A 24,883-nucleotide genomic window follows, 5' to 3' on the forward strand; every position below is an offset into this window, starting at 1 on the left:
AATGTGCTCCCTGAATTTTATATTTGACATAAAGGCTGTAGATGAACTACTTTCATAAGCAAAAACTGAGTGACTATTGTTCCTGTGATTAAATCCCTGAAAAATCTACTCTGGGCTAAGCTTATGGGCTTCAGACTACCAAAATAACTAGGAAGACATCATCATGAAGACTGGAAGTTAAGTATTAATCCCATCCTTGGGTCCCTGGGTGGCTCAATGGGTTAAGCCTCTGCCTTCAGCTCAGGTCATGATCTCAGGATCCTGGGATCGAGCCCCACATCGGGCTCTCTGCTCAGCAGGGAGCCTGCTTCCCTCCCCCTCTCTCTGCCTGCCTCTCTGCCTACTTGTGATCTCTGTCTGTCAAATAAAGAAATAAAAATTTTAAAAACAAACAAACAAAAAAAAAACCCATTCTTGATTGTAGAACTAAAATTAAATGAAGGTTAAAAGGGAGAACATATAGTATGTAATGGCTACATAATCAGATAATGTAGATACAGTAAAACTAGTTTAAAAGGGAGGGATGGGAAGATCAGATATGAACTACCATATTTAACATATTTTGAGTAATTAATTGGTTGTGGTAGTATTAGTAGTTATCCTAAGACACTTGTATGTCTACTGTGGAATAACATAATTATTTACCTCTGAGACATTTCAATCCTACCATCTCCTGTTTCCTTGGAAACTAGGATTCTTCCTGTAGAATAAAGGAAATACATATGTGTAGTAAATAACACATGAGTTATGAATTTCTGGATCAGAAAGGCTGAGAACAGCCTTACACACTTTAATAATTAAACATTTGATGGCATTGAGCTAAGACAGCTTATTTCACTCTATTAATTCTAGGGATCCTCTTGTCATTGGGACTTAAATTTTTAAAGAGCCCATGGGTCTTCAGCCCCTTCACCCATCTCCACATCACAGAGGTCTATGACCATTTCTAATGTTTGTTTTGGTGACTGTTCTTCTTTGCTTTAATGTCTGATCAACCCCCACTCTTATAGATTAATCACGGTATAGATGTGCTAACACATTTAGTCTGGTAATAGTTCAAATTTTATAGGCTTTGGAGCCAAACCACCCTGAGGTGATTGCATATGTCTGTTTATTTTATAGGTCTTAAAATGGAATTTTGTGAGCAACCTCACTTTTTATTATTTATCTGAGATCTCTCTTTTCACCACCACCTGCCCAAGCCCTAGGTCAGGCCACTATAGTCTCCCACCTCGAGCCTACTCCCCAAGCCCAGGGTCTTGAATCTTGCTCCCCAGCACTCCTCCGCGCTGAGGCTCGAGTGCCAATTGTAAAACTCGTAGCTCACGGATGGCAGGATGACCTTAGTGGATTTTCATGGTTCAGATGGTAAGATCCAAGCTCCAAAGCCCTCAAACTAGACCCTATCTGGTCATAGCTGACTGGTCCAGTTTCTTCTCATCATATTTTTCATTCTTTCTTGTCTGCAGGCATCCTGGAATTGCTTCATTTCCTTTAGCCTTGAGTATTTTTTCTGCTCAGCGCCTTTACATTCTGATTTCTTTTCTGCTCTACTCCATTAGTCCCCTGCCATCCCTAGCTAACCCCTTCTCTGCTTCAGAAGTCTTATTTAAATAATGCTGCTTCCTGGAACATGGCCAGGCTCCCTGCACTGGGACTGGTTAGATCCCTCTAATGACACTCCATAACTCCTTGTATTTAGTCTTACAAACACTAACTACACTTGTATTTACCTGTTCCATGTCTGGTTTCCTGGCTAGATTTTCACCTCCATAAAGGCAGGGGCTGGATCTGTTTTGCTCACCACTGTATTCCCTGCACTGTTCCAGTACTGGGCACATAGTAGGCACTTGAAAATCATTTGTTGAGTGAATGAGTCATCAGTGGTTCTCTTCCCAAACTTAAAAGTATGTATCAAGTCTTGAAACCATACTAACTATCAGAGCAAAAGTGATTTTATACTAGGATCAGCTCTGGAGTAACTTTTGACTTTAAACATTCAGAGCTAAATATTTTTTGTAAGAATAATTACTGTCAACCCTATTGGAGACACCCCCATCCTGCCCCTCGCCCCCAACTATGCCACAGTATCTCTTGCCTCTACATTTTTCTCTGCCTTAAACATTTTCCCTGTACCTTCCCCAACCTTAACCCACTGCTTGGTCTAGCTAATGGCAGCCATTATTCTTAGCCATCTTAGATCCCTGCCTGACTCCATCCATGGTCTACACTAGAGGTCCCTTCTGTTATGTCTCCTGAACATGCTATCCATCCTTTCCGTCCTAGGACTACACTGCCACATTGTTGTTGTCAGGGCTCTTGCTGGTGTCCTCTGCTCGATTCAAAATTCTGTGGGATTATAGACCATTCAATATTTCTTCACCGGTAAATTGTCCACAGTTTGTAAAGTAGTAAGCCCTCCATATTTTTTTTAAGCAAAGGACTGAATTATGAAAACTTAACTAAAATATCTTGAAATACTAAAACTTGCAATAAGACACTGACAGAATCAATGGCTAAAGTCACAGAGCTGGCTAGTGACAGATCCGTGCTTCCGTTCCTTCACTGCTACCCCTGCCCTCTGGTCATAAATCCTTCTATTATACTTTGATCATGTATGTCTTTTTTTTTTTAATTTTTATTATTTATTTATTTATTATTTTTTTTTTTATCATGTATGTCTTAATTTTTTTTTCTTTGTTAATCTTTCCCACTCCCCAAGCAGTGCAAAATGGAAAATGATATTAATTCCCACAATGTTTGAGAGAATTTATTAGGAGCAAACTAACTATACATTTTTATAGCTGGAAAATCAGGGAAAGGAAAATATTTATCTTTTTTTAAAGATTTTATTTATTTATTTGTCAGAGAGAGCACAAGCAGGGCAAGCAGCAGAGGGAGAGGGGGAAGCAGGCTCCCTGTCAAGCAAGGAGGCCAATGAGGGACTTTATTTATCCCAGGACCCTGGGATCATGACCTGAGCCGAAGGCAGATGCTTAACCAACTGAGCCACCCAGGCGTCCCAGGAAAATATTTCTTATTGATTTCTTTTATGGGGTTGATTTTCAACATGTTTAGCAGAATCACTAGGGACTTGTCTTAATTTTATTAGTAGTGGACTCCTCATTTATCTTGAAGAAAATTTGCATAGAAGATATCCTTAAGGTGCCTTGAATTATAGGAGGTCTCGTTTACCCTTTTGAAACAAAATCAAATTATAGTCATATAATTTTCTTCTTCTATAACCAATGTTAATAATAAGCAATATTTTATTGTTGGCCTTTAATTTATACGTATTTTATTTTTATTTATTTATTTTTAAAGATTTTATTTATTTATTTGACACACAGAGAGAGATCACAAGTAGGCAGAGAGGCAGGCAGAGAGAGGGAGGGAAGCAGGCTCCCCGCTGAGCAGAGAGCCCGATGCGGGGCTCAATCCCAGGACCCTGAGATCATGACCTGAGCTGAAGGCAGAGGCTTAACCCACTGAGCCACCCAGATGCCCCATTACGCGTATTTTAATTCATTCAGAAGACAATGTCCCAATGACCTATTTTCCTTTAACAAAATAAAACACCTTTCCCCTTCCTCTTTGTTCATCTTTAGGCAACTGAGAAGCATCTTATAGTCAGGATTCTTTATAAAAGTAGTAAAGACAGGTTTTTTGTTGTTGTTGTTTAATTTGTTTGATTCTATAGTGCATACCTTTATAATAAATGCTGTGTCAGAGTTATGACATTTTCTTTCCCCTCCATTGGCATAGCTACTAGAATTTGGAATAATCACTTATGATTTATACAGACAGATGATTGTCCTTCACCTCGTTAAACTGAGGTAGACACATGAGACAGGCTTAGCCAATCAGTTTCTGTGTTATGTAGAGCTACATGGGTAGAGAGAATGAAAGCAGTCTCTTTGGGTAGCTGGATCTATAACTGCGTGTAAACTCAGGAGCATAGGGATGGTTGTCCTTGGATGGACCATGAGGGCCCATGACATGAAGAAGGCAGATCTATGAGGAGAAGATGAAGGAGGCAGGCAGGGAGGAGACAGGAGGTGACCCTGAGAGCTTTCTCCTCAGGAGCCCAAACCCCATGTGTCCCAGAAGCATTCCAAATCTTATTACCATGGGATACCTGAAAGTAGTCCTTATATTCTTTCTGTAAATAGTCCAACCCTTTTCACTCAGACTAGCTTAAATTGGCTCCAATAATTTGTAGCCAGAGAGTTCTAATTAAGGAGCCTAAGGGTCTCTTCTCATGAGCTGAAGCTTACAAATCCACTGGTACTTTCTTCTTCTTATGTTCTTCATTCTGCAAACTGTTAATATTTTTGCTCTTGAACTAGCTTTACAAACACGTTGCTCACACGGTCTGCTTCCCTTTAGAGTAGGTAACACTTTACACTGAACATTAGCAGATGGAATGCCAATGACCTCATCTTTCTTTAGCTATGGCCAAGTATGGACAGGTTGCCAAGCCATGTCAAACAGGGTGTCCTTCCCCACACACATCTCACACTAAGTCACACCTGCATGTCCTCACTTTCAGCAGATACATGCCCTTCCATTCTACATAACATAGATACCATGAACTAATGATAATGGTGATGCACACTGCCAGTTTTCGAAACTCTCTTTATAGGATGGTGTAATGCAGAGTTTTATTCTAGTATGTAAATTCCCATACATCATCCCCTATTTTCAAAATTTCAGTGTCACTAGTAACAGCTATTGATATTTTACTATGTGCTAGGCACTGCACAATGCTCTTTAGGTACATTTTCCCATTTATTTTATACAAATGGAAAATAAATTTGCTTAGGCTAACTTAAGTTGGTTTCTATAACTTGCAGCTTAAGAGTTATAATTAGTGAATCTATAGGCTCTGTTCCCATGATCTGAGAATATCCATGGTCAGGTTCAGCCTCCAGGTCTCCAGTGGGTCTTCCAATAGTTTCTTTAACAGGTGACTGTTACATAGAGTGGAGTATATACCTAATAAACTTCTGGCTCTAAATTTACCCATTCACCTGAATCACCACACTATACCATTTCCTGTCATTCCCACTCACTCAATTTTATTGTAACAGTGTGTTATATCAATAAACCATGAACTTCTTGAGGGCAGTCTACATGTCTTATTCATTTTATTGAATACATGAATGAATATATACATTATTGAGGTTGCAGACATAAACAGCTATTAGAGTGATGGTTTTATCCAAACAAACCTCCACAATGATTTTAGTCCCAACTCTTTCTCTTATAAAAATGGCTTGAGCTTTTCAAGCCTTAGGTTCTTTGCACAGTTGTGTTATACGGACCTCTCTTGGGCCATTATGGATATTCATATAGAATATTCTGAATTCAGGGGCCCTTCAGTGGCACAGTCAGTTAAGTGTCCAACTCTTCGTTTTGGCTCAGGTCATGATCTCAGGGTCATGATCTCAGGATCATTAGACCAAGCCCTGGGTTGGTCTCTCCATTTAGCACAGTCTGCTCAAGTTTCTCTCCCTCTCCCTCTGCCCGTCACTTCTCTCTTTCTCTATCTCTAAAATAAATAAATCTTTTTTCTTTAAAAAAAGAATATTCTTAATTCAGTTTGAAAACTATGTACTGTTAACATATGAGAATAAAATATTATGTTTGGGAGCTTGAATGTGGATCAGTCATGTAAGTTTATTTGAATTTGAAAGAAATGTAAAAGGTGACCTATATTCAAAGGGAACTATGTTCTCTTTGAAGCTGCAACATAATCTGTACCTTATGGTCTCAGTGTAGAACTTGAAAACATAAAATACAAGTATCAAAAGGAGCTACTTCTGTGTTATTTGCAAAATGAGCATATTATTAACAAGATTTAAAAAAAAAAACAAGAAAACAATGATGACTGAAAATTTGCAGCACCTGATGAGGGACAAGTTGTGTCCATCCCTCCTTTGTCCTGTTGTGCACCCTTTCCCTACACCTAAGCCCATGGCCTCTGCAGCTGGTCCCTCACAGCAGCAACTTCTCCACATGTGACAGACATACCGACTTACCTATTTTCATTCTAAGTTATGGCTAATATGCTTCAGGTGGCAAAATGTTATATCTTTCATGAAGTGAAAGCATTTTGGCTTGGTTTTTCGGCCGGGGGGGGGGGGCATTAAGTCTTTACCCCAAATAAAATGTCCTCATGCTGGCAGGCTCCAGCACTATGACTAGCTGTCAGGGAAAGATCCAAGGATTTCCGGCTCCTTTCAATCACAGCTGAATAAAGGTACCTGTGTTAGCCCCAGCTGAGTCTGTCTCTGGATCCACAACATCCTTCTTTCTTCTACAAACAATTGCTACTTATCAGCTACAAATCCTCTAGCTCCCCCACTCATTCCAGGAAAGCACATGTTACTTTCCAGACTTTCCTTCATATGTCTCTTCTCAAATCCTACACTCTAAGTCCCGAGGTATGATAAAATCAGTAACAAGGGCTGTATTTTCTTATTTTTTTTTATTTTTGGATTTTAATTAAAATTCCTATAAATTCCCAGCCTGATTTTTTTATCTTTTTTTTTTAAATGTCAAGCAACACACGTGTAGTTAAGTGAGAACCAGTATTGAACATAACCAACATGTTCTTCAGAGTCGATGCTTCATTGGTCACAGAGTTGTCAATAGATGGCGAATGACTGTATTGTAATGGCACAGGTCTGAGTCAGGTGGCTCAGCATAAACACATGCCTCTTTTCTTAGATACAGACAAGCTTAAATCTCTCCTCTCTTACATCACTCCTCCCTCCTTAAATACTATCTAGAATTTTAAGTTCCCTTAATGCCAAACTCAACTTATTCTAATAGAAATTCTACCCACATCACAACACTGAAGCCACTCAAGGATAACCATAGAGTCTCCATCCTTGGGGTACCCAAGGATCCCAAGCTCAATCTTGTTGGAACAGTCTGTTATATACTGAATGGTTGTGTTGCCCCAAATTCCTAAATTGAGTTCTAACCCCTGGTGTAATGTTATTAGGAAGTGGAGACTTTGGGAAGTAATTTGGTTTATAGGAGGTCCTCAGAGTGGGACCTTCATCTGGGATTGGTGCTCTTTCAAAAAGTGAGACCACATAGTTCTCTCTCCCTCCTCTTCCCCTCTCCCTCTCCCTCTCCCTCTCTCTCTCCCCATGCTTGCACGGACAAGAAGTTACAGGAGCCCACAGCTAGAAGGCAGCCATCTGCAACCCAAGAGGAGAGATCTCACCAGAAACCAACCATGCTGGCATACTGATCTTGGAATTCTGGCCTCCAGAACTGTGAGAAAATAAATGTCTGTTGTTTAAGCGTCCAGTCTGTGGGATTTTACTATGGCAACCCAAGCTGACTAAGACACAGTCTCCTCCTTGGTTTCCAGGATACTGCAGTCTCTTGTTTCCCCCATTCTTTTTGATTCCCTTGTGTTTATTGCCTTTAGGTTTTCCTTATTTATATCTTATTTCTCAAGTGCAAGTGTTCCCTAATGTTCTTCCTCCTACTTTCTTCTTTTCTTATGTCATAACCACACTTTTGGCCACTTTAAACATTCTAACAATTAAGCCTCAAATCTAGAGCTCTGGCTCAGACCTTTCTTTTGAGCTCCTGACTTAAATCTCTAAATAACTTATGGCTGCCTCTATTTGGAATGCCTTTACTGCATCTTCAATTGATAAGTCTGAAACCCAACTCATCAACCTCTCCCCAGTTCTACATCTGTATTCCACCTTCATTCTAGCTGCATTTTTCCAGTCACACAGGGTCAAATTGTGAGAGTTGTATTCTAGGTTTTATTTCTTCATTCCTCTCTGCAAACCAATAATCCAACTCTAATGTATCAAGCTCAGAAAAGTTTTTCATATTCATACCTGGGGTTGGGCTTTTACTTCACTGCTCTATTTTAAAACTCTTAACCTGTCATTTGGGTTATTGTAACACTCTATTGATTAATCTTTCAGTAGTCAATCTCTTCCCATAAAGCTTACACATGACCATAAAAATCACAAAAATCCTTAATGTACCTTGCAGTTCATATAAAAAATACCTAAACTCCTTAGAACATTGATTATTGATTATTGTCAATTATTATCAATAATCTGTCCTCTTTTTGTAGGACAAATTTGCCCACCACTATACTTCTCCATGTACTTCATTCATATCAGATTCCACAGTATGGCCAGAAAATGCATTCACATTTCTAAAGCTTCATTTACATGACATGCAAATGTTTTCTCCTGTTGAAAACAACCTTTCAGGCCAAGTTCAAATGCCATTGTCATCAAGAAATTTTGTCCTATCCTTCAGCAGGTACTACTCCATTAGCTGGACCTAATCCCCTTCTTCCCTGACACCCACAATGTTATACTGTGGTATTATGGCACCTAACCCAGCATAGTTAGTTATATTTTGTGTTTCCCTTACCATATCACAAGACTGATACGGTCCGTGCCTGCTTCTTATATCTTTTTTTATCCTGAATATTACCTAGCACCACATCAAGTATGTATGTGCTTTTAAGCTTACTGTTGAAACAATGACTGATTGAATAAATGAATGAACAAACAATTCGTCCTCCGTAAATATTACTCTCGAGTAATAAAATTCTATGACAAGTACTTAGATAAAATCTTCTGATATTTACTCTAAAAGCAAGGGAATATTTACAATACTGTCACTTTTTTACAATACTTTTAAAGCCATTTATTGTATGATTACAGGAAAAATAATTTCAAAATGACAAATCTTCTCATTGACAAGCTTATTAGAATAGTGACTGAGTTCTTTCTATGAACGAAAACATGTTATTTCTATTTGATTGTGATGTCTGTTGGCACCTTACCATATTTCCTTTCATAATCAAAGGAAGAAAAACAAATTAAAAGGCATACCCAGGGCATAATCATGAATGCTGCAGGCTTAGTGACCTCTACTTATGGACAAAAATGTTTCTAGCAGACCAAGAGAAAAATTTCCTCAGAGCATCATTCTATTTAGTATGTCACTTAGCTTTTGCACTCAGTAGAAACATACATTCAAATGCGTAAGAAACAATTGCAAGAACATAATAATATTCTATTTATTTAGAAACCTATGCTTTTTTTAAAGGCTTTATTTATTTGAAAGAGAGAGAGTGCAAGCAGTGGTGGGGGTGGGGGGAGAAAGGAGGAGGGAGAAGTAGGGGGAAAGAATCTCAGGCAGATTCCAGGTTGAGCATAGAGCACAGGAGCAGGGCTCAATCTCAGGATCCTGGGATGAATGATCTGAGCCAAAACTCAGAGTTGGTGGCTTAACCCACTGAGCCACGCAGGTGCCGCTAGGGACCTAGGTTTTAAAATTACTCTCTTGCATGAATCTAATGCCTTTTTGTGATTGTAATTGTTTTCAGCCCTGCATGCAAAAGGCCATAGGGGTGAACTGTCACATTTCAGCTCCATGTACTGTTAGACTGGCACTCACTGAGGTTATTTATCCAAAAAATAGGAGTGTTAGTTTGAGATTTAGTCATTAATATACCTATTTTTGAAAAGAAGCATGTCATTTACATATTATTTTAATTTTTTGATTGCATAGTGTTAACTCATTTTGCTTAAAGAGAAATGATAAGTAATTTGGATCTAAATAATTTAATTATGAATGCCTGAGAATTTCTATATTTCTTCTATTGCCAAGAAAAGAATTTTACCACTATCTTTATATAAGGTTAAGCTTAAATATTTTCCTATCAGAACACATTGAGTTACTTCAGCTAAAGAAATTAGAGCTGTCAAAGGCAATTATGCTGTTCAATCAATCTTCTAGGGTAGGATTATGCTTAATTAGGCATCTAACTGTAAGTAACCCGAACACCCAATTTATTGGTTAAACTCCTCCTAAATTACACTTCAGAAAATGTAAAAGAAGTGTCCAGACCTTTGGTCGTATCACATGGTTAGCTGTGAATTAAATTAAAAAACTGCAGAAAACTTTTCAAAAACAGACCCACGACGTCATCCCTCCCAAGTATCTCAGAAACAGCCTCTTATGACGATGTAGTCGGACTTGCAATTCTTCACAATAATATTCAAACAGATCAGTTGGAAGCTCTTCATTACAGCAGCTGTTCTGTGTTTATAGCTACATATGCAGACTGCCGAACACCCTCAGTGCACCATAAACCTAGGAATTACACATCCAGAATGGTAATAAACTCATTGGGTGATATGCTCTCCAGAGTTTTCAGCCCCTTTGCTACAGTTGGCAAAACTCTGCTAGATTTTAGTTGCTGTAGAAAAATATTAGATTGTTGTGGTTTTTGTAAATTTGGAGACAAACCAGAAGCACATAAGACAGCAATAAAAAAGGTAAAAACATAGGCACTGAGATTATTATTATTTTAAAATTATAGTCTCATAGAGAGTTAAAAGAGAAGCCACAGAAGAATAAATCAGAAAAATAAATAAATAAGTGGCTGTGTTCCATAGAGCTCTAGCCTCAAATAACTCTGTGGGTCAGCTCAGCTGTGTGCTACATCCTGCAGAGGCTATAGATCATACTAAGAAACCTGCATGCTATTAATTAGAAGTATACCATAATACTCTGAGAGTGTTGATAAATTATAGCTAATAGATAAGCAATTTATTGGTTAAATAGCACCTCCTAGACAACCAATCCAATTTAGAACAAACTGATTTCTCTCTTAAAAGCAGGATCCCAAATAAAATTGATTTCTAAATTCATAATAGTGAAAGGTATATTCTCAGGCTTATAAGAAAAGAAGTTCCATGTACAAGAAGATGATCAGAATGTACAATGTCTGGCTGCAAGAGAGTTGCTAATAAGCATTGTTAAAGTCACATCAGCTTATCCCGGCAGCAAGCACGGTATACTATTCATCAGTCACTGCTCTAGGACAGGTGCTCATGGAGTTCTATGCACAAGTGTATATAAAATCATTGGGAGAGCTTCCATAGATGCATATCCCTGGGTACCAACACAAGATACCATGATCACATAGGTATCTTCTTTCATCAAATGGTTAGAACAGCTTTCAGAAATAAAAATGATCAAAAATCACGTAAAAGTTTCTGAAGAACCATAATAAAGGCAGAAAAATCAGAAACATGGATTGTATAATGGTAGGTGGTAGAATGGATCCCTCATAAAGCCATATGACATGGGACAAAGGAAATCTCCTAGTGTCTACAAACATTCCAGCTTAAAGAGTGCTCTCTTTCTCATTGTGTTTCTTCCCACTCCTTCTCTCTTAATGGAAATTGTTATGATGCCATTTTACATCTGGACTCTGTGGCTATGGTCTATTATTTTTTTCTCATTTCATGGCACTGTTCATATGCCTTCATGCTTACTGTTGAGTCCCTGCCAGGGGGCTGCTCCTGATGGCACACTGGCTAGCATGAAAAGCCTGGCAAGGGAAAAAAAATGACTATGCAACTTTTATTATCAGTGTTTTATTTAGAACTCGAAATGGATATACCAAAGAGTAAACATGCATTATGATCTTAATCCTTAACACTGAAAAAATTACTATTTATTATTTGAAATAATAATAATTTCATAGATTAAAAAATATTTTGGGGGGGCACCTGGGTAGCTCAGTGGGTTAAGTCTCTGCCTTCAGCTCAGGTCATGATCTCAGGGTCCTGGGATCGAGCCCCACATCCAGCTCTCTGCTCAGTGGGGAGCCTGCTTCCTCCCCCTCTCTCTCTGCCTGCCTCTCTGTCTACTTGTGATCTCCCTCTCTGTCAAGTAAACAAATAAAAAAATTAAAAAAAAATCTTACAAAAATATATATATATTTTTTCCCCACAGACTCCTTCATCAGATCCTCAAACCAATTATATGATTTCTATAAAAGATTCACATGGTACCTCTTGGCAAGTAAAGATACAAAACACAGAGGTTTAGCATGTACATTTTTTGACATAAGGTAAGGTGAGAAATTTCATGCCAATTAAAACCTAGGCAAAGAATATCTAACTAAATAGAATTACACTCACGAGTCATAGAACATAAGTGAGTTTCCTCACTTATAAAATGAAGGAAAATAACACCTATGCCCCTTGTCTTCCTGGCTTGTTCAGGTGGGTGAAAAAATATACAATAATCGTATATGTTATTATTATTTGTACTAAAAGTCTTCACTTTTAAAAGATTGTTTCAGAAAAAAATTAACAGTGTTAATGGGGAAAATTGAGGACTTTTTGGGTGGTTAAACTATCTTTAGAACTTCAAGTATCTGTGTCAGTTTGGAGCTCTTTACTCTTTTCTAGTTTCTTATTTCTTCTGGTGCTTTATGGCTCGGAAACAAACCATTCTGCTTGTGACCTTGCAGTAGAGGCAGCACAACTCTTGTGTAGCATTATGGAACATCTTTATTACAATACCAATTGATGCTCAGTAAGTAAGAGGGGCATGGGAGGACTGCTGCTCAAGGGAACTTATTCCAGGGCAGACTCGCTGCTAGTTGTACTCAAATTATGAAATAGTCGGATTTCCCCAGGTGCTTAATTTCCTTCTTTCCATCCCATGATTAGTAATGGTGAGACTCCAGAGTGATAAAAATAACTTAGAAACTTTATTCAATCATAGTCTAAACTAGAAATTAGAACTAGAGTTTGCATCTCAAACCCAGACCTCAGAGAAGTGTTGATGTTCCATAAAGGAGAGAACCCATGTGAAAGGAAAAACTTATTAGAAAAGAAGCTTAAGATTCTAGGTAAGATTAAGAATATGCTCAGCTGGTTGTCGCTTCTACAACAACCACAAAAACAACCTTTATGCTCCTTGCTTTTTCAAGGGAATGAGAACAAAGAAGACCTTTAGTATTTCTACTGGCAGAGAATGTGAAATTTGGAAAAAGGGAAAAAAGAGTAAGAAAGGAAGTGAAAACTGTTGGGGGAAATGGAAGAACATGAGTTAGTCAAATAGAAGTAAAGAGAAAAGAGAGAGGGGGAGGTAAAGCTGGGTCAGATAACTCACTTGGCATTCCCTGCCCCTGGCTTCTTTCTTCGGAAAATGTTGAGGAAAGTGTTGGAGCGGCAAGGCAGCTTGCCATCGCCAACGTGCATGCGGACTACATCGGAGGTGGTGAAGGCACTGCGGACATTCCTCTCAGGCTTGGCAATAATGATGTACATCTTGGGAGTGAACATGCACCCCAGGGCCACTGTTACACTGAGGCTCACTGCAAAGCAGGTGGTAATGATCTTGTAGTTGCTCCCAAAGTAAATGGGCACAAAAGCCAGCCAGATGATGCAGGTGGTATACATGGTGAAGGCAATATATTTGGCCTCATTGAAGTTGGCGGGCACATTGCGGGTCTTGAAGGCATAATAGGTACAGCTCATGATGAGGAGTCCATTGTAGCCCAGAGGGGCCACCACACCCAGGTTGCTGGTATTGCAGATAAGGTAGACTTCCTTGATACTTGGGTAGGACAGGATGGGCATGGGGGGCTCCATGATGATCAAGGTTACCACCAGGGTTAGCTGCACACTAATCAGAATTGAGGCAATGATCACCTGGGCCCAGGCACTCATGAACCTGGGCTTCCGGGTACAGATTTTCTTCTTGCTGCCAGCTAGGATACGTGCAATTCGGTTGGTTTTGGTCACTAAAGCAGAATAGCACATGGCAGAGGAGAGGCCAACCAGAAGGCGCTGGAGGTAGCAGGATGTGGTGGTAGGCTTGGCAATGAGAGTAAAAGGGCACACATAACCGAGGAAGATGCCAGCTAGAATAATGTAGCAGAGCTCCCGACTGGAGGATTTGACCACTGGTGTGTCCCGGTACAGCACAAAGATGAGGGTAACAAACAAGGTGACAAGTATGCCCAGGCAGGAAAAGGCGATGGCTATAATGGATTCTATGTTGCTCCACTCGAGATAGCGCACAGGAATAGGTTCACAGCCTGTAATGAAAAAAATAGTTTTAATTTTTTTTTTTAATTTTTCTTTTCAAGTAGGCTTCATACCCAGCATGGAGCCAAATGGGGGACTCGAACTCACAACCCTGAGATCAAGACCTGAGCTGAGATCAAGATTCAGATGCTTAACCAACTGGGTCACCCCAGAGCCCCAAGAAAAATAGTTTTAAAATCCAAGATTTCTGCTGATCAGTAATAACACTGCTTACTAGTTACCAGAGGCATAGCTAGGTGTACATCTTCCACATTTTGTGTTATTTTAATTATTTTTTTGAAATGCCTCATTATTACGCTAATAAATGTACACCATTACCTTGTCAAGACAATTGTATTCCCAAACCAGATCTCATCACAAGACTAATGTGACACACTTGAGCCTACAAAAATAATCTTTTTTCCCAACACCAGCTTTATAAATGGGTGCCACTCTGTGGGTGGAACTTCGTTCTACACTTTCAAAAAAAGAGAAAAAGGAAACTAAACTGTTTCCTGGGAAGGTTAAATTAGTGATGATGTGACAGAATAAGTTAGTAAGAAATACACTAACGAAATTTTCATTTTCACATAGTTATTGTCCAGAGGTAAGTCTAACTCATAGACAAGTACTATTTTGGCCAACAGAGTGTTTTAAACATAAATTTTATTTGAATTCTTTAGAAGGATCTGCATTTTTCCCATTTATTACATGTTACTTGCTTTGTCTCACCCCTTGAGTTATGTATGATCCATCTGTGGCATCTGAGGGCGCTTGTGTTATCAGCTTCTACTAGACATATCAAGGAAGGATGAATGCCCCTGTCACCCATCTCTTAAAAGGAGAGATGTTCCTAAATAGTTGGCTCATCTTTTCCCTCAGTTGGAGAATAAAGACTGTTTTGTATTTCATGGAGAGAGAGAAATTTGTCAAGTCCTGGAAACAACCCCTTCAGAGAAATTTGTGTTTGGTCTGGGCCAGTCTTCCCCAAATTGTGAGAATAAAAATATATCCCTGACTTTAATAAAAAGACTAATTGTTCTACAGCCATGGGAACAGGAACCATCAGAACCTTTTACTCCTGTTCAATCAACAACAGCTCCCCTCAACAAACATGATTTCTATAAGCCAGTCAGTCAGGGTCAACCCTTGCTTCTGAAAATCACCCAAGTAGGAACAGACTCAAGGCAATAAACGAGCTCCAGCCATTCACAAGCACACAGTCTTGACTGATCACAGTGGCCCCTTTCTCTTGCGTCAGGGGTTTATCTATTCAAAGTCTCAATCTTCCTGGGAGAACTTCTGCTTCCCCTAAAAGGTCACATTTTAATCCTAAATCTTCTCATTTCCTTGATAAAGTTTAGAAAAATGATTAGCTAGACACATAATTTAGAATAACAGGAACTATTATGGGGGTTTTTTGGTAGAACATATTCAATGACTTAAAGTATTTAAGAGATAAGTGAGATAAAATACTGAATAGTCAATACTAAGCTTTTTTGGTTGGCATATTGGGCTTGCTAAATAAAATTCAAATTCCAATATAGTCTTTGTCAAGGCCTTTATAATCTGAAAGCTAGCCTTCTTTTCATTCTTTTTTTCTATGCAACTTTACCTGGTTTTGTAAATGAGCTAGTCTGTCTTTAGAGTTTTCATTAGAAAAGAATGCCACATTTTATATTTTTAGAGCACAAGTCAGATCTATGGAAGTTGAATTAAAACCCTGGTCTAGAGCCAAATTAAGAGCTATAATTAATAATTTTCCTAAACTTCAGAGATACAAGCAAAATATTTTCTGTAGAATTCAGGATTTTTATTAGATACTTATTGTCCTACACTACAGATATGCACCAATTAATTTAATTAATTGTTAGCTTCATGGAGTAAAAGCAGCAGATTGGAAAAGAGAAGATTTAAATAACCTAGTGGTATAAAGTGTAAAAAATGCAAAATGCATTACATAAGGCAATTTTGAAAGCTTTTCTTTAAACAAAGATGAAAAATTATAAACTAAATAAAGATAAAACATAGACTTTATGACATCTTCAAACAATTCTGAGGTAGACTCAACACCTGACAAGAAAAACTATACCTTCTCTTTTTGTAAGTGGGCTCAGACTTGAATTAGGGGAATCAAGGTGAAGAAAATGTTAAAATGTAAATTACTGACTTAGAAATATACAATATGTGACTAGACATTTCTAGATAGACTTAAAAAGTAAATATACTAGAAATCAGTACTATTGTGGATCTTTAGGTTAAACAACTAAAGGAGCCCCTATTCTCTATGACCTGGGAACCTGTACAAAAGGAAACCTATAGATACTAAACAGAAGTGTCATTTAAAGAACCAATGTCCCACATTAGCTAAAATTCCAAACTACTACTTGAAATCTGTCCAATAACTTAACTCCATGGCAAACACTGGTACCCAAGAACTCCTTGTTCTTCCCCTGAAATCCCAAGGGAAGCAATACCTCTTTTTTGTTGATATAGGTGTCTTAATGTCTACCAGTAATCTCACTATTAATAGAACATCAGATAAATTGGCTTAATAAAACCGCAGGAATGGTGAAAATCGTTAACAAACTTATGCCCCAACCCACAACTGGTACTTTGAGATTATTACTAGGAGGATACATTATTCTCTGTGACACAGGACCCACAATTTTAATAGGTAGGATTAACTTCTAGACAAAATGTACTATGGTTCCCTACAGATGATCAAATTATAGCTGTTCTAGTCATGAAAATACCTATACTATGTATAATTTTAAAAAATTAAGGAATACTGTTAGCCCCAGAATCCCTATGGACAAAAGACTTCACAGAAATAGGAAGATGGATTAGAATGGAGCAGATAAACATATAGATTATCACATGTACCTAGATTATCATAAACATTTTTTTGTGTGTAAATATGAAAATGATACACCATAATCTAGATGCATTATTCAACAACATAGCCCATATCAAGCATTGCTCATTGTGGTAGGCTCACAGTAAAAAAAGGTACTGTAAAAGTTATAGATACTATAAAATACTTAGAAATACAATAGAAATATTTTAGAGATTATCATGCTAAGCAGAGTGCTCTGACTAAAAATCCCGATAAAAGCATCTCATATAAAAAAAAATTTATGATAGTAACAAATCCATGAAGAAGTTCAAGTATTCAATTATAGATACATAAAATGTGACCAGAAAAGAAGTTCTTAAAAGGAATTCCAGATATTTCATGATTGTGTTCTAAGATTCATGAAGATAATACCGGAAAAAAATATCTACCAGGGATTGGATAAAATCTTGATGGAACAAATGAAAGAATTCATTTCAGTAGGGACAAACTGGCCACAAAATTAAACGCTATTGGGGAAACATTTCCAGGACAGCAGATGTGGCCAGTTCATGCTTCATTTGTAATTAAATCAATTAGGACAAATTGTAAAGGTGGAGGCATTAACTGAAACAATTGCAAAAGAACCTTTGAGTTACTCCAGAGTGGCTGTATACAGTTTTTTCCCTCTATGGTTGATGAATATGTATTAGTCTAAACAGTGTGTTTATTTTGCAGATGGGTTGAAGCATTCTGTTGAAAAGGCACTATACTTACAAAGGCTAAAATATGATTAGATTTTGTGATCTTAGCACATTCCAATTGGTCAATCTAGTGATATGGGAACATTTTCAGTGGAACATTTATTCATGAGTTTAAATTACACAAGCCTGTCTTCATTCCCAACCCTCTGGACAAATTAAAAGAAACCTTAATATTGTTGCAGGTTACTCCCCTTAGTGATTTTAAAGTGAGGTTCTGCAGAGATCCTCCAGAAGCTGAAGCCCTCGTGGAAGTTGACTGTTAACTGAAGTTTAGAGCAAGCTGATGATTATACAATAGTCTTCTGTGCAAGATCATCTGACGAAGATTCTTACATATATCATACTTCCCTTTGTATACTTTCTTATTCATTCTTCTTTACTGATTTAAAACTACATAAATTTGAGTTTGTCTTTAGTGTTCACCTTACTAGGAATAAGTATTTGCCTAAATCTGTTTTACTGGGCAATCATTAACTCAATAATCCAATTATATCAAGCTATTGTTAGGTATATCACACTTACTTCCAATAATGATACTTTTTGTATATGTAAAGATACATATACATATATGTATATGTAAAGATTCCACAAGTTCAGTTATTTAAAAGGACTCAGAAGATTCATAGAACATACTCATGTAATGTTTTTTACTTAAAGGCAAAACATTTACTATAGTAAGAGGAAGTGCAGGTAATCACCAAGGGCCAAAGAGATATCCCAGTGCAAGGGCTCTAAGATCCTTACTCTCAAAGGGCACACTTCATCTTTGAATTGAGAGCTCAAGGCGGAAGTTCCCAGTGAACTCTTTTTATGACCTTCAAGTCATATGGCCAAGTCAGCCTATCTCTACTCGCCAGTTGAAATCCATCAGTAAACAAATTGGTTTTGGTTGTCACCAGTGGAATTTCAAACTCTAATCTGCATATTATGAATATCAGACCCTTAATGTAGCCAAGAGTTAAAGACAGGTAGGTACTCAGGCATCTCCACAGATAATCAGAGTTGTCCAAGCCTAGCTATAAATCAAGCCTGTTCTACACAGTGTACTATATGCAATGAAGAAATATATGCTTGAGTTAGAAGGAGATATAAGTATCCTGTGCTGTAACAGTAGCATTATGTCAACAACACCTCAAAACAATATACTTACAACTCTACTGTGATTGCTTTATTTCTTGTGAAGATCCTAGATTCTTTCCCTACAGGGAAACCAGGGTTTTCAATGATAATCCAGGAACACTCAAAACAATCAGCCGAGGATAGGGACTGATCATTTATATTTTAAACAAGCTTTGTTTCCTCCTTCTTTTTCCTTATTTCCTTTCCTTCTTTTTTTTTTTTAAGACATTCTAAATTTTAGATGCATTAGATTTGATTCCTTGAGAGAATTAGCTGTAATATCCATATTGTCCATATATGTAATATAATATGTAATGTACTTTTTTGTTCTGTTTTGAGGTTTAAAGAGTTTTTCAACCCCTAGAGGTGTTTGGGTATCTCAAGCCTGGAAGGAGTGGGAGTTACTTTCAACCAGTGGTGAAGACTGTCCTGACCCCCAGCACCCAAAACTAAAAGCCTTTATGTGAGTTTTACATACTATATCTAAAGTTCCTAAAACTTAGGGACGTGGCAGTATCTGTGGTTACAGTTTTCCCAGAGAATCCAGAGCTATCAGACAAGTCCATTTCCCAAGAATCCAGAGCTATCAGACTACAAATTCCTGAGCAAAATCCAAGACAAGTGGTAATAACTCTGATCTGAGGAATAGGAAGTTAGTTCTAATTTTTTAAACAAATATTGGTTCACTTGTAAGATCCAAATGCATTGGAAGAAGCTATTTTTAACACTGGATTTCTTCCCAATTAGGTTAAGATATATTTAATATGAATCAAAGAAATAAAGTCCACAGGTCTTCGGACATTTAATAGCAGTTACAATAATACTTCGTAACCAATAAAGCATAGTCAAAATGCTTTCTTTAGTGTTATTACATTAATATCAATGACCTACAAGGAGAAATTCTGTTTCATGGTCAGTGCCCAACTTAAATGTCACCTTCTCTATGAAGGCTCTTCTCTTCTTTGCAGGGAGAAATAATTGTTTTTTTCTCAGTTGTTCACATGACATTTTGTACACACTTCTGTTGTAGGACTTAAAATTGTCTAGTTTCATAGGAAGCTCCTCCCCAGGTTATAAACTTCATTTAATTCATGTATATGTTTCCAGTTTCTCCAAAAAAATGCTTGGTACAAAGTAGGTGGTAGTTTATAATATGAAATTTAAGTAATAAGTAGATAGTGTAAGAGGTCATAGCAACTGTTGGGATAGAGAAAAATAGTAAAAATTAATTTCTATAACTTAATATTTTAATGATAAAATTTAATGTAGTTTGGTTTTCTGAGGAATCTTCTTACCCTATTTGATTTTTAAAAAGAAATAAGTAGCATCAGATTACATATAATTGGTTCATGAATTGTTAAACTACTGTCAAATTTTATACCATGACAGAAGAGATCCCTGTTTATGCATCATAAGAAATGAAGTGTGAAATTTAAATGCTGAATTAAAATGTACATTTTCCTAAGAAGAAAATGTGAGAAACTTATTAACAGCTTCAGAAAGTGCTTCCTCTAAGTAATGTATCATTTTTTTCTTTACAGTGAACAAACAATATGTTCTAATGAAAACAATTTATAAACATGTATTTATTCACTAATATCAGAGCCTTTGGAGCATGTGTGGAAAGTAACTATCTCATAAAATAATTTTATGCCTATTAATAACCTTTACCTTCAGTAAAAAACACCATTTCCTAAAGAAGGATGATTTCTCATTTTAACTAAAATTCAGTCCAAAAAAAAAGAGAAATCCACCTGTGAAAACAAAACACCTACTTAAAGGCTATGCATTACTCCTCTGAGTATTTCTACTGGTTTTTGGTATTCTCTGCTTGTGGGTTTTCTCTTTTCACAACTACTGCTACCATGGCAACCACCAACATCACATTGCCATGTAGTGCAGACTTGCTCTGAGCCTGACATGGTACCAAATGAGTGGCAAATGAGACCACACTATCCATTCATGTGTAAGACTGAAAGGAATCAGAAATGATAGATGTCGTTAAAACTAAGTATAAACTAAATCAGAGATTTGTACTCTGAAAGACCCTAAACATAAATTGGCACAATAATTAAATATATGCTCCAAAAGTAGCCACTTGCCTATTTTGCTATTAGAAAAGGGCTGTCTGAATAAAAAATCAGAAATGGTTAAAAAAAAAAGGGGGGGGGCTATCTGAGTTGTTGCTTGGTTCAACTCATTTGATGCTAAGGTGACTTTTATGCATGTGATGGATGATAGACTAAATATTTTAGAAAATAATCACATTAAATATCTAAGTATAGTGAAGGAAGGGTTTTTTTTTTTGTTTGTTTGTTTGTTTTAATGCTTTATTAACTGAAAGAGCCTTAAATCAATGGTGATCCTCATTTGGTAGTGGGCAAAAAATATACCTACAATGGAAGATCTCTAGGGAATAAAATATATGACTTTGAATTCATTATTATAACATATTGGATCTTTTAAAAAAACCTTTTTTTTGTACTTAATGTCTTAAAATAGGACAGAAGTTCTTTACCAGGTATGAGATAAGCTCCAATCAAAGCAAAAAAGGAGCCTTAGGAAAAATTTGGGGAAGCCCCCCCACAAAAAAAAAATGTAGACAAAAGAAAAATTCTTACACCTCAAAGCCAGGACTTCTGATTTCTAAAATCAACCTGAGAAAGGCTAGCTTTCTTTGTCTTTGAGCCTCTTCCCAGGCAGCTGTAGTCTCAGTCAAATAACAGAGAGGACTGACTAGTAAGTCAACCCTCTATTTGATATAAAAAGGCCCAGCAAGAAGCACACACTATGAAATAGGATAAAGATGTGAACAGAGACACAGCATGAGTGGGAGAGAGGTCTTGTTGTCCAAAAGTGGCTGAAAAAGCTTTTCCAAGCCAGTCTATTGCATGCAACAAGGATATAAGTTAGACCTAGGGATAAAAATCCTGGGTTCTCACAGTGGCTTCTCTATTAACCAAATCCATTGACCTGGATGAACTTCGGTAAGTCCCTTCTTCTTTCTACTTCTCTCAATAGAACTTTTATTAGACAGCTATCATGTTCAAGGCACTAGACTATGAGCCAGGGAATAATGTTTCTTATAGGATGAGACAGGAACCAGGTGCCTCAGAATTTGCAGGGTCCCTTCCCAGAACTGGTGAACAGGAATCTCTGCAAATGGGTAATACCTGGGTAATTTTTAGGCATATTAAAGTTGAAAACCAGTTTTCCATGACAGAATAAAAATATGATTGAGATACAGCTTTTATCTTCAAATGTATTCTAATCTAACTTCCTTTTCTTTAAAAAAGGTCTTTGTACTAAATAATTTCTAAAAGCTTTCTGACCCTCATTTTAGATTAACTTTTTCCAACAAAGATTACCATTTTACAAGGTACTCTCACTGAATAAGTAAAATTTTCATTATGTGACCTGGTTCTACTTACCCAGTCGTCTTTGATGTGTTCTGAATAAGTCATACAATTTCTTAGTTGCTATTCTTATTTGGGAACAGATGAAAAAGTAAAAAACAATAAGAAATGTTACTCTTTGTAATGATTTTCAATAATACCCAGGGAGGCAGTGAACTGGGCTCTGCTTCTAACTATTTGCATGACCTTGGGCACACAAGTACACCTCTTTTGGCCTCAACTTTCCCTTTCTAAAAGGAAGAATGAGATGACAAAGGCTCTATATACTCAGATGACAGTTTCCATGGCCCTATTACTCTTAAAATTTGTGAAAAGTATTTGTGAAGCATCTCTCATGTGTGTGGAAAACAAAATTCACATATTTGAACATTGCTCTTATGAAATTTACAAACTCATATAATCTATCCATATGATACCCATTGATTTTACTAATATACCATCTCTCGCATTCATATATTCCTCTATTCCTGCTGCTGCTGCCCTCATCCACGCCCTTGGAAATTACTCATTTGAACCAATGCAATAGTTTCTAGCTTCTGTTTTTCATCCAATCTCACTATACTCCTCAGACTGCTAGTTTCTGAGACACAAATACCAAGGTGTTATTTGCCTATTTAAATTCTTCAGTGGTTCTCCTGTGCTTAAAACCACAGTCCAAACTCTTAGGAAAAGGTCAGGAAGAATCTTGTTATCATCCACCACCAGTCTCATTTCTGGCCCTTGCTAGGTCCTTGTGTCTTCCAACCAACCCCACACACTTATTTAGTGTTTTTCCCCAAATGTGTTATAGGCTTTCATTTTCCCATCCTCTGGTTTATCTTTCTAGAAATTCTAGAATTTCTAGAATTTCTTTCATCTCCTTATCTGCCTAACGAACTTTATGCACTATAAATATCTCTTTTATATTAATAACAATTTATATTATTTTTACATGCTTCTTCCCTGATAAATTTTAAGCAAAATAAAGTAATAAAGCAAGATACATTTAAAGCAAACAAAGTACTGCCTCACACATATTCGAGAAATGTTTGCAAACATAAATGCAGGTAACTAGAAATATCTTCAAATAAAATTTTAAGAAAGAAAAACAGAAAACAGCTGGCATACCAGAATACCCATTTAATATACTTTTATTTAGATTTAAAAAATGAACTTGCTTTTCAATATGGATGATAGAAAACTTATAAAGGTTTCTGTGCACTCTATGACATGAGCATTAAAAAGTGCACAGTATAAATAAACATCAAAAAAGACAAGAGTTGCTCATTCATATTTTAAACAATGGGCATATTGAGAAGGTCCACAGTCAGGCACAAAATCTAAAGTAGGGCACTTCTTACCTGTTAGATCTGCACTGGGCCACCACCCTAAGTCACAGGCTTTACAGGTGAACTCATCTTGCACGTATTCATTCTCTTTGCAGGCTGTGCAAATCCAGCAGCAACTCACTTCTCCTTTCCGTATGACCTATAACACAGGGATAGTCCATATGCCTTAAAGAGGGTTTCCCCAGAAAGCCTTCTATTTCAATATGGACTTGTTTTCATACTATTTAAAAAAAAAAAAAGAGTAATTCTTCAAAAAAGGAATCTTAAGTACATGCATTCAAATATACCTGATTATCTTAAGAGTTCAGATGTGAATTTCAGGTCATTCTATGCCAGGTTTGGAGGCTTTTCAAAAATAATATCTTTCATAAAGAGAATTGATGACATTATCTTTTTCAGAGTTAAAAAAATGAAACAGTTGAATTTTCTTATTTATATTCATTTGTATTATCCTCAGTAAAATAAAAATAAATTTTTCTTCTCTGAAAGAGCAATGTTTAACCACAAAAATTCTTATATATTATTTTCTTAATAACTCATAAAAATCTGAGGAATTATGGAATTTTATAATTATGAAAGTCTGAGCGACTTTATATACATAAAAACAGAATGATTGCCAAGAAAACCAATCCTGTTATTGGCCTGTGACTTGCTCTAGTGAACTTAAAAGATTACATAAATTGTTGGAAGAAAAATTACTAGTCCAAAATTACTGAAGAATCATTTATTATTGAAGTAGTAGCTTAAACTTTCTCCAATTTTCAATCTGTTTGGTAAGCAAATTTCACTTGACATGATACCAAAAAAAGTCAAATCACACTGCATTTAAAGTGATTTTCTTGTAAGCACATATTTAGATCTTGCTTTCATCTGCAGTCTGAGAACTTCTGCTTTTTATTGAAATATTTCATACATTTACATTTAGTATAATCATTGGTGTGGTTGGAAATGAAAATTCTGACCAGATGCTGGACATCGTGTACATAAGGTTTAGTGTACTGGATGTTTTTCCTTGAAGGAGTACTGGTCTTTGTTCTGGCAGGCAGCTAAACCGTGTGTGACTCAGAGCATTGTTTTTAACCTTTTAGGAGAAGTCTAGAAGAGTCTCTACTCTAGGAATAATTAAGCCTCATTATTAAGGTGTGACCCCCTGGGGTTTCTACTTAATCCTTTGTGTATTCAACAAGCTATTTCCACTCTGGTTTGTGGAAAATGAGACAATTCCTGGATCTGTGTATGCTCAGGGATTCCAGCTCCCCAGTAACTTTTTTTCACTTGAATTTTTGAATTTTGTCCTACTCATGTGCAGACCTATGTTCAGCCAAATGCTTAAGAGAACCTGTATGTTAACTTCTAGGACATTTTCTGAATAGTTCTATCCCTTATACCACACTACAAATTCTCACTGCCTTGGCCTTTCTAAACTTTGATTTCTGTCTTCTTTAAAATTATCAAGATCTCCAAACTCTCTGTTCTCTTTTACTGAACAATAAGGAAATTGCCTCCAGGC

At 36.9% G+C, this 24,883-nt stretch overlaps 1 protein-coding gene across 3 annotated transcripts in view; it reads right to left on the reverse strand.

Annotated features, from left to right (window-relative positions):
- The window catches only part of GRM1 (glutamate metabotropic receptor 1), a gene marked incomplete at both ends in the record, with an annotated part of 416,726 nt that overhangs the window by 23,254 nt on the left and 368,589 nt on the right, over positions 1–24,883 (reverse strand). For all 3 annotated transcript variants that reach the window (XM_080807035.1, XM_080807036.1, XM_080807037.1), the window contains 2 exons: positions 12,991–13,921; positions 23,386–23,512. In XM_080807035.1, the coding sequence (XP_080663161.1) occupies positions 12,991–13,921; positions 23,386–23,512 (1,058 nt within the window). The remainder of the gene's footprint in view (positions 1–12,990; positions 13,922–23,385; positions 23,513–24,883) is intronic.

Source organism: Martes martes, assembly GCF_963455335.1.
Source record: "Martes martes genome assembly, chromosome: 6".
Taxonomy (NCBI): Eukaryota; Metazoa; Chordata; class Mammalia; order Carnivora; family Mustelidae; genus Martes; species Martes martes.